This window comes from Chaetura pelagica, unplaced genomic scaffold, assembly GCF_000747805.2.
Source record: "Chaetura pelagica isolate M959 unplaced genomic scaffold, ChaPel_1.0 scaffold433, whole genome shotgun sequence".
Lineage (NCBI taxonomy): Eukaryota > Metazoa > Chordata > Aves > Apodiformes > Apodidae > Chaetura > Chaetura pelagica.
In genome coordinates, this window is record NW_009952574.1 from 2,558,107 (window position 1) to 2,569,098 (window position 10,992).

Below are 10,992 nucleotides of genomic sequence, written 5' to 3' on the forward strand. Positions count from 1 at the left end.
AAAATTACAGCATGAGAGAGTCTAGCAAGTATCTGGTGTAAAATGAGCCTTCTAAGTACTTGCACATCAATCACTTGGCCATGCCAAGTATTGCTGAGTCCTGATCCAGCCTTTGGCAGCAGCAGAATAACAACTCCATCATATATTGCCCCAAACCAAAGAGAAGCCTGTTGTCACCACTTGATGAAGTTTGACTAAGCAATCCAGGTTTGAGTCAGTCAGGACTCTGAAGCCTGCTCAGAGCTGCAGACGTCGCTGTATTCACCCCAGTAGACGCAATTTGCTGACAAATGTTAATCATGCAAATTAAAAGAAGGGAAACAACCACCATGTCATCAGCTGTTCCGAGTGTCCTGCAGAGAGGTGCAGGCTTTGTGTCAAATGGAGGAGACAGGCATATGATTGTTCCAAAGGAGCAAACAGCAACTCTTAGGAAAAACATCCATACAAGACCACTGCAGGTGAAGATTCCTCTCAAGGCAAGAGTCAGGAATAACGGCATGTCATAGAGGTAATCTGCAAACTAAACACTCAGATGAGTTACACTATTGTATTCTGATGCCTGTAGTTTTTTCAGTTGAATGTGTCCCTTAAGCACTTCTAGATTCTCATCTCTTGAATGCAGAAGCTTCCTGTGCTGTCCAAATCCACCTAAACTGTTCAATTATTTTGCACTATCTAGAGGTGCTCTTCTAAATGAACTCCTGCTGCCCCAGCATGTTAAAAAGAAAGTAGTATCCTTGACGTTGAATGCTTTTGGAAATTGGGCCTTCATGGCTGCACTGGAGTATATGCCTGGCTTTAAAATGTGGCTTCAGGGGTAGGCTGTGAATGCTTGAAAATGAGTCCTGAAGTCTCACCTTGGTGGGGACAGGAACCATAGGACTGAGTGATTATTCCTCTTCATTAATGCTGGTTTGTGGGGTTGGAAAATAATATTCCCCTCTACCGTACTTAGTCTAGTTTGTAGATTGAAACAGACCCCACAGTCCTGTCAGGCCCCCCACCAGGATGTGACAGGAGAGGAACATTTGCTTTGGTTTCTATTCTACACCCCATCAAGAAAGGGCCTCATGTATGCCTTCAAGCCCTCATCTTTCACATAATTTCCATTGCCTGTCATGTCTCTGTACCAGCTTTAAGAAAGCGCAGAGCCAATGTGGACTGTTTGAATTGGTCAATACCTGCAGAAAAAAAACCTAACTGCTTTCTAAGCTAGAATCTGGTTTGGAATTTTAGAGGAGAGTTAAAATCTTGGAGTTCAAATCTGAGTTTGTAAGTTCCAGCCTGACCATCTCTGGTTCTGCTTTGCTTCCTGTATTTTATCCCACGCTGCTTTCTCCTTCCTGCCAGGATGACTGCAGAAGGACTCCTCTGAGCTAGGAACTCTGAGAAGCACCTTTATGAGAAGGTGTTGGACCCAATAGTGCATGGTAAGTGCATGGAAAAGCAGTTCATATAATGATACAAATTACTTTTCATTGCTGGGTCTCTTTCAATCCTCTATGTGTTATGCACTACTAAGTAGGTAAATGCAGATCTATCAATACTTACAGGTCGAGGTTGTCCTGAGAAACGCTTGTTGTAGTCTCTAATGTCATGTACCATTTGTTTATTTGGCTTATCACAAGAGATGTTATCCAAAAGAACCACCTTCATAAGAAAAAAGATCAGCATTAGCATGGTGTATTATAATCTCCAGTGTAAAGGACAGTGTTCTGGAGGACGTGTCTCTCTCACAGCTGGACCTTGGTCCAGCTCCAGCAGTTCCACAATAGCAAGAACATTTTCTTTTATAACCTGCATCCATCCTTCCGGTACAACAGGCAGCCTCTGACCAGGGTCAGATGAGATCAGGAACTTTCATGTTACTTTTTATGGAATGTTATCCCAGAGATTCACAAACTACACAGAAGTAAAATGCTGGAAGCCTGTTTAATATTTTGCAGAGTTGCCTGATACGTGTCAAGTGATGAATGCAAATGGCTGCAGGGTCATTCAAGTCTAAGTGGGTTTTGAAATGCTATGGAAAATTAGAGGATAAATAAAGTTGATCCTAAGAGCTCAAGCTTGTAATTTTGTATGTATCATAATGCAGATGGAGTAAGTCCTAACCTTTTGTCTGCAGAGAGGGCAGGTTATTGCTGCTAACCAGGGACTATGTTTCCAGTACGTGATCAGACAGGAACCTACGAAAGAGAAAAAAACAAAGAAATTAAGATACCTTAAATATATTTGAGGATATTGAATGTTTACAAGGAAATTATCAGAATTAACAACCTCTTTCTCCAACAGACTGTAAAAGTGAATAATTCTTTGCTTTCCTTTAATACAGAACTTTACTCTGCAAAGTGACTGTGTGAAAATGGACCCTTAGCTCTTCTGCACTCGTATATACAGAGATACAGGGACGTCCTAAGGGAGACTTTGATTCAGTTTCTTTTTCTGTGGGTAGCATCTTATTGCTGAAGCTCCCTGGATTGGGGTTGAAGCACACAGGAATACAAAGACCCTTCAGAGCGCAGCGCTGGCTGTGGTGGATAAAAGCAGTGCAGCTGCATAAAGGTGGAGCTCCTCCAGAGCCAGGATGGCTTTTAGGGGTCATGAGGGCCAGTTATCCCAAACAAACCAAGGAGCACAGCCAGGGGACAGCCTGGTGATGCAGGATCCTGGAGGCACAACATGTATCTTGGTGCTGAAGTATCGTATGTTGGGCTGGTTTTGTCTGTTTGCTTTTTTTCCTTTCTTTTCCTGTATTTCAACTTTGTGACCCTTTGGAACTGCTCTGAAAGAGCAAGTTGGTGCATTCCTTTTGATTCTTCTTACCTGCTACCGAATTCCAAATCATCATCATCTCTTCTTATACCAAAGTCCCAAGTGTGAAAGAAGGCAGAGTCTGAGGACAGGGAGATAGACTGCACATACAGCTGACAGCAGTGGTTGACAGACATGAGTGTCAGTGCTGTCAGTAACAGCGAAAACAGCAAAGCATAAACAGCATCTAATCAGAAGCAGCACAGCTTGACTTGCAGCTCCCGGGTGTGGTGTGACAGGTCAGGAAAACAAAACGTCTCAGCATTTGAATTGATCAGATTTGACAAGGACCCCAGTGAAAACAGAAGCAAAAGGCTGCACTGCCATTTTGATTGAATTGTTTTATTGAATTGAACAATGCTCCTTGTTCTTTAACCAGCAAGTGACTTCTTGTAAGCACTATTGTAAGAATTCTTCAGGAGCCCTCAGTGCAGTGTGCTTGAAAACAAGTATAAAAATGTTCATGATGCTAGCAGTTATGTCCCATATACAAGGCATGTTAAATTTGGCCCAAAGATACTTTTTATGAACCTTGCTTTCACTTGTGCTTTTTACTTTTGTTCTCATTTGAGTGCGGGTTTTTTCTTTGTGGCTTTTCATTTTATTTGCTTGCTCAGACCAGTTGGGCACAGGGCTGTGTTTGTATCTAAATCCCCATGTGGTATGTACAAACTCGGTCTGGCAGCCAATTTCCAGCTTTTACTTGAACTTTTGCATTTGACAAACATCATTCCTGACTTTGGGAACAGCTTTGACCCTGTAGGTCTAGACCCTGTATCGTGATTCACACGCCTGTGCTGCTGTGCCTGTGCTCAGTCCCTGTGATGACAATAGGGCACTGATGGATTCCATAGTTCTTCAAGGGCTTTCAAAAAAGAAGCCTGTGGAAATTAAAATTTGCTGCTTGCAGAGTCCTTTGTTTAGTAGAACAGGAAAGGAAGGATTCCTCTGAAGTTGACCTATTTGTGCTTCGGTGCATTTTTCATAAAATAGACAAAAATCCTGTTTTAATCTAGCCTGCTGCACAACCTTCTTGAGGGAGTTTGTGGGGTTCTCTCAAATGCCTCTGTGGTTATTGTTAATTAGAAAAAAATAATATTGCTCAAGGATCGCTTTTCAGTTGAACTTCCTGAACATATGGTTCAAACTGAAGCTGAAAAGGAAAACTTCAGGACAAACTGTATGAATTACTACTAATAATAAAATCAGACATTTTTTATAAGTCCACATTAATCTTCTTTAAAAGCTCTGGGTTGACCACATTTTTTAAATAAAACTTTTACCAGAGCGGAATTTATTAAGAGGGCTCAGCATTGCCTTAGCTCTGTTCCACAGGGCATCAAGAGAAGTTTTATTACTGATTTCAGTCACAACAGACTTAGATCTACACAGAATGGTTTTGATAAGCCCCATGTAAAGTTTTATTGGTTTAAGACATGAAAAACAGACATGTTACAGAGGCTGCTTCTACCCTATAAACAGAGTCATAACATACATAATGCATTGCACTGGAGTCAGTGCTTCAGAGTGTTAATGTACTTGAGGAAAGTAAACCCTAGGTAAATATATACAGCTAACAATAATATAGACCAAGCTTGTATATGTTACTTCTCCTTTGCAGATCTCAAAATAATGTAAAATTACTTCCATATCATTGTGTAATATTCACAGATGGGAAAGGGAAAACTAACCAGGCCAGAGAAAGAGGAACATTGATGATCTTTGTTGTTATGTCTATCTTTTTACTTGAAACTGTAACTTCTGTGACATTATTTGAAACACGTTTTGAGGCCATATACTTACTGGTTGTCCTGGAGCGAGTTATATTCAAAGCATCCCTTTCCTGTATGTTATGAAACAATGTTACATGAACATGAAACAACCTAAAGTAGTAAATGGTGTCACTCATGAGGTAGGTGAGCACCACAAAGTGTCCCTAGCTGTTTATGATCCATGGATTTGTTGTGGTTTCAGAGGATGGAGACAGTGGCAGAGGTGGTGAAGAGTTGTGCTGTGTGAGCGTCATTTCAATCTAGAGAAAAGTGACACTTCCTAAAGATAAAAATGTGCTCTTTATTGCACCAGCATTGTCAACACAGTGCCTTGTTCTCATTTATGCCTGGGTCTTCTCATCATACACTTATGTGGTGAAAAAAGTGTAAATGGCTTGTAAAAACAACTTGCAGTGTTAAGGTCTCTATAAAATGCCAGAGCAGTAGGAAGGAGCTTTATGGTTCTGACCAATGTCTTCTGATATGTCTTGCTGTTGCAGTGCCAGGTATTACTGCCTCCAGCTGCCTGTCTGCCTGCCCCTCTGACAGAGGTCAGTGATCTCATGCTGTATAGTAGCCCTGAAGTATGTTCATGGTCAGTTTGACCTCATCAGATCATTAACTCAAATCCTCTTCTGCCAACCCTGCCCTGCTGTGAGGATGACAGCAAGGAACCTGATCAGCAGCTGGGGCACTGAGGTTGTAAACTTCACCTATAAATTCAATGTATCTTAGCGGTCTGAGAGAAACTGTTCAGTCCAAGTATGCTGGTAGACTTATCCTGCTGCCTTTCAAAGCAGGTGCAAAGCTCACACTGGTTCTAGTGGTGCAGAATGTGGGCCTTAAAAATCCTGAAATCCGCTTATAAATGGATTTATGAACATAACTCCCTCCCCTATTCTATGCTTAATCCATGTACTCCCTTTGAAAAATTATTTAAATTTTTAAATCCTAACCATATGGCTTAGCAGCCTTCCCTAAGACTTGAGATTTCTGTAAGGAGAGTGCTTTATTTAGTAGCCTGTATAAGCACTGCACTCTGCAGAAAACTTACCACAGAACAAATGTCCACAGTTGGTTTCTACAGGGAGAGTAGCTGTCTGAAGACAGATGGGGCAGCTGAAGTCACCGTGGTGACTAGGTTGCCAAATTTGGAGTGGCTCCTGGAAGAAAAGTAGTACAGAGTCTTCAATAAATTATATTTTGATTGACAAATTAATTAATAATAATTTACTATGATTAGCAGAGAGTCATAGAAACTAAGTATAGATGTCATGCATAACTAATTGTTCCCACTGCAGATAATGAAAATTAGGCACAAAGAAATGAAGTGCTATGTGTAATCCTATAGGAAGGACTAGTGTCAGAGGTAAGGCCATGAGGCCATGCTTCTGCTTCCAGTGACATATCCACACACCACTGGATAATACTTATGTTTTGAAAGCCAGTTGAGTTTGCACCACTGGCTTGTCTAGCAGTCATTATTAGTCAGATAGCACCTGGAGTCTACCTCCATAGCTTTTGGATCTTTTTTCTCCTCTGTAGTTATGTCTGTCATTTAAATGTACTGAAATAAAGACCAGTGCCTTTTCTGCCCTCCCTGGATGGCAGATGGTATCCTTAGTGTGTACCACAGGCTATGTAGCAAAAAGACTCCTTTATTTCAGGAAAAGATTGCTTCCAAACAGCCCTTCCCTTTGCTTAGCCAAGTCCGTAATTAAGAATAATATTGAGCTTTCATTTTAGAGCAGGAAGATAAGAATTTTGTAAGCATCTGAAATGTTAGAGGCATTTTGAAGCACATTTGTATAATAATATTTCTGTGGGGGAAAGGCTGGAGGACTATAATGGTTCCTTACCACATGTAAAGCTTTTTCTACCTTTGTTACAATGCATTAGTTAGTATGTAATGGATGATGGACCTGCCTACTATGTCTTAGCACACCATGGAGAAACTTGCGTTTCATCATATGTTCAGTTGCCATAACCACAAGATCAGTCTTGGAAGAAAGTGTAGCAAGACTGTGGTTAGTGTCCTTTCTGTCTCAAGATAAAGTTATTCCAGTGTTTCTATCTGTCCCAGAAACAGAGGAGCACTTCTAAAACTGGGAGGGAACTTCCAAGGAAATTCCTCCACTTTAAGGCAAAGTCTTCAAGGTTATGGACTCCTCCACAGCCTATGCCTGCTTAGACAGGTTCAACAGGAGATAGCATCAGTTACAGTTCTGTTTTGTATTTTGATCAAAATATGATGGACTTTACATGTTTCTCTTAATGACCTCAGAGGTCCAGCTTTATATGGAATGGATATTATGGCTCCATTACTGAAGTAAGGCATTCAGCTGAGATTATGGCATCCATGGAGATCACAGTATTGCTGTTTGCTTGCTGACCCTTTAGCCCCATTTGTTTTTCAAATACCTGATTGGGATCTGTCTACATGACAGGTCAATGAATACACTTCCAAGTATTTGACCTATTTATAGAAGCTTTGATAAAGAGAATATTGAATAGATTGGGTTTTTTGCATGTCAAATAATGGAGGATCCAGAGTGACTGTGAAGATTCAAGCTCATTTGACAACAGACTAAGATTTTATTTAAGTAATCAATGTTTCAATTGTATTAATTCCAAGAAAGGAAAGCTCATCATGTAGGTCTGCCAAATGAGAAAGCAGGAAACTGGGTCTCTTGCCACAGCCATTTTGAGTTCACCAAATTAGTAATTTAAAATCAGTATCTTTAATACCAGTCTTTCCTTCCTATAATGTGGATTCCTATACTTTCAGATGCTGCAGGCATTCACCTTGTTTTCAGATTTTCCTCTCTATGCACTGATGAGATTATTTCATGCTGAGATAATAACCACACAGTAACAAAGTAACAAAACAAACCTGGTAACAAATAACAAAACCCAACAAGCTGGGATGACTGGGTATGAGTAACTAAAACATGAGTGATCAGATTCAGGCCAGTGCACTGACAGGTGATCTCCAGGCAAGCAGGTTTAACCTAATGCTACCTGAATTTCATATGGCACATTGCTTGCCTATATTTTGACTTCCCATGCAGCAGTGATGGGATATTTGCAGACTCAGAAGAGCATGATTTCAACTGATACAAGCTGCAAGATTTTTTGTCAGCTGAGGAACTGCTCCAGAGCAGTTGTGTTTATAAACACTGTTTACATGACATAGGCTGATTAGGTGTCTACTTGTTATTTTTGCAAGGTAATAACACACATTTCTTTAGCTTTGTCTCATACAACAAACATGTTTCTGATTATGCAACAGATACTGAGTCAAGGGAAACCCAGCATTCCCAGACCATAGCTGATGGAAAGTTTGAAAAACTCTCTTCCCCTCTGCAACCTCAAGAAGTTGAAGCTGCTCATGTATTTTGTATTAGAATGTGTTCTACAATAATTAACTTACTATATGACTCCTAGGGGACAAATTATTATAGTTTTTTGGGTTTTTTTCCAGATGACTCATCTTCTGATGACTTAATGAGCAAATCTGCAGAAACAGAACTTGTGCTGTTCAGAAAACAGGAAAATTGAATGTTGCTGTGTTGTTCTATGATACCAGGTCTGGCTGCTGAGGTAAGTTACTGCATGGAAGGGCTGGAAACTTGTCTGCTGAGGACAAGTTCCTTTTCAGACCTTGGCAAGGCTCTTGGGCCATTTGATTTAGAGTTAGGACTGTATGATGTAGAGCAAGGAACCAGGCAATGATCCTGTTCTGATGACACTAGATGAAGAATACATGCACGTATACTGTGAAAATAATTCAAACTCTGTACAATGCAGCAGCTTTTTTTATCTTCTTGTAATCTCTTTCCAACTGAATGAAGCACGATGGGAAACTGGACCAGCTCTGGCAGCAAGACTAATAGGTGGCAAACTCGGAGGAAGAAAAAATAGGCAGTTCTTCACAATTTAAAATTAAGCAGGGGATGTTTTTCTTATGGATGCTAGACATTTCTGGGTTCCACAGGTACTAGGCATCAAGTACTATTAAATGCAAAGGTAGTACCTCTGTCTGAGGAAGTTCCTGAACCATAAATAGGGAGAAAGAATGAGTATTCTGGGGAAGCATCATTAATGCTTTGTTATTCTTCTGTAGGCATCTCTAGAGAGGGCAAGATTGCCCTGGTTTGACCTGGTATAGTCATTCTTATATCAATAGAGCATTTTGGGGGAAAAAGAGACTTGGAGTCATGTTCAGCAAAGATATCAGTGGCTTAGTCTTGTCCTCAGTAGATAGGCTAGGAAAAACATGCCAAATCTTTAATTTATTTTTAATAGATTATGTGCACATAATCAAATTTCTGATTTATTTAGTCCAAACACTCAAAATGGTGTTCAGGTTGGCTTTATGCCAGTTATAAGAGGATCACCCAACTGGATCTGATAGACAGAGAAGACAGATGATATCTGACATAGCTCTAAGTCTGCCAGAATTCGTTTACCCCTTCCAAAATCTTAAGCCAGCCTTTGAACGTTTGAACTAGCAGATTGAAATAGAGATTGAAGTAGCAATTATGGCCATTAGTATTTTGCAAGTCTGTGATGGCATTAAACATAAATATTATGAAAATAAAATATTTAGTGTGACCTTGCCTAAAATGACAGATTTTTAGGGAGCTTCCTCTGATACAGTAATTCTACATGTAATTACAATTAGAATTACTGTAATTACAGTAATTAAATTTGTCATTCCTTAACATTTTAGGATGGAAGCTTTGAAGACTGCTCATAGAAATTACTATTTCATACATTTGTATTTGGATCTTGGTGCCTATCTCACCTTTGAAAACCCAAGGCCTGGATAATGCCATACTGATACTGCAAAGCAAAACCAAACCTGTTGTACTAAAACACAGCCACTACATTTGACACAGTTTTAACACTTGCATGCAAAAGAAAGGCATGAAGCAGTGATCAGATTGTTGATTATGAAGCCAGAAGATCCTGAGTATAAACCTTTCTCTCTGTGACACAGCTCAGCTCATGTCTTTCAGTTTTACCACAAGGAAATCCAGTTTTAAAGCATCAGTGATCAGTCCATTTTCATCAGTGTGTGTGAAGAGAAGGAATTAAAGTTTAAAAGGTACTTAGCAGATTTAAGTGCTAGCAAACATTTACTCATTTTTCCATGAACATGTGCCCTTATTTAGAAGTAAAAAAGACCTTGCTTTGAGATTTAAACTTGTTAGAAAGGCATGACACTGTCTGACCTCTTGGTCAGATTCATTTGATAGGTGAGCAGCTGCTTCGTATCTCCATTACAAAGCCAATTAAGATGATCAGGAGGATACACTGGACAGCTCATTATCTGACAATGCATATTTAGCCTAATCCCAAGCAAATTAAAAACATGACATATTTTAAAGGGAAGAATTTATTCATGCAAATTTTCCAGAAGTAATCTGATTATTAAAAGTATAAATAAATACTTAAATTATTTATTCATAATCATTCTAATTAACACATCCTACCATGGTTCAGAAGACCTGCATATAGTTTGGCTTACCATTCCTCTTTCCTTAAGTGTTTGAGAGGAGCTGAGTAAGTTACACCCTCTGATGGTGTTGGTGTGGAACCATGCATTAAGGCCAGCTATACGTCTTAGTCAATTATTAACTTGGTTGCCCAATGGCAAGGGTCTGTCAGGTTTTCTAAATTACAGTTATGAAAGAAACGTGGTGGTTTTTTTTTCCCCTCAAATAAACTTAAGTGTGCTAAAAAAAAAACAACAAAAAAAGCAAACAAAAAAAAACCAGGAAAAAAACGGAACCCAGCCCTCCCTTTCTCAGACATCTAAATCAGTCTTCTCCTCCCAAAGCATAATTGGAAAGATACATGAACCTAATTTAGAATTGCATTACTATTTTTAAATATTAACTTGATCAAGGGCATGCTACAGGTATGCTGATCATCTGACAGAGCAGCAGCTTATCAGTACTGTTGTGAAACAGGCTTCAAACTTGCCAGACACTTGTGGTACTTTGGAGTTGTGTAAATGCAGAATTAGATCGTGTCACACAATCATGTCCAGTTAATCAAATGAAGCACAGAATTTAAGCAGAAGGTCTAACATGCTAAAATAATAGATGGGCATGTATACTTGATAGGGTACTTATTTTTGTTGTGCTCTATTGTCCTTAAGAAAGGTTTAATTTCTGCAAAGATGTTCTCCAGTTTTAATGCAGCAAAATTAATAAGGAAACCTATTAAGGTCTCAGGTTTGTGCGGCATTAACCATCCTGATCCTGATTCAACAAGGCACTGAAGCACGTGCCTAATTTTCAGCCCTCAGGTAACACATAACCTCTTACGGAGGAGTGGAGTGGGAGTCAGTAATATTGGAATAGAAATACACTTAGAACAAAAATAATGCCCC

General features: G+C 39.6%; 1 protein-coding gene across 1 annotated transcript in view; it reads right to left on the bottom strand.

Annotated features, from left to right (window-relative positions):
• Nucleotides 1–214: 214 nt before the first annotated feature.
• LOC104385193 (E3 ubiquitin-protein ligase RNF170-like) overlaps nt 215–10,992 on the bottom strand; it is a 17,095-nt gene continuing 6,317 nt past the window's right edge. Inside the window, exons 2-5 of the mRNA XM_009993610.1 lie at nt 5,641–5,749; nt 2,116–2,189; nt 1,555–1,653; nt 215–523 (exon numbers count right to left, since the gene is read on the bottom strand). Of these exons, the coding sequence (XP_009991912.1) occupies nt 215–523; nt 1,555–1,653; nt 2,116–2,189; nt 5,641–5,749 (591 nt within the window). The remainder of the gene's footprint in view (nt 524–1,554; nt 1,654–2,115; nt 2,190–5,640; nt 5,750–10,992) is intronic.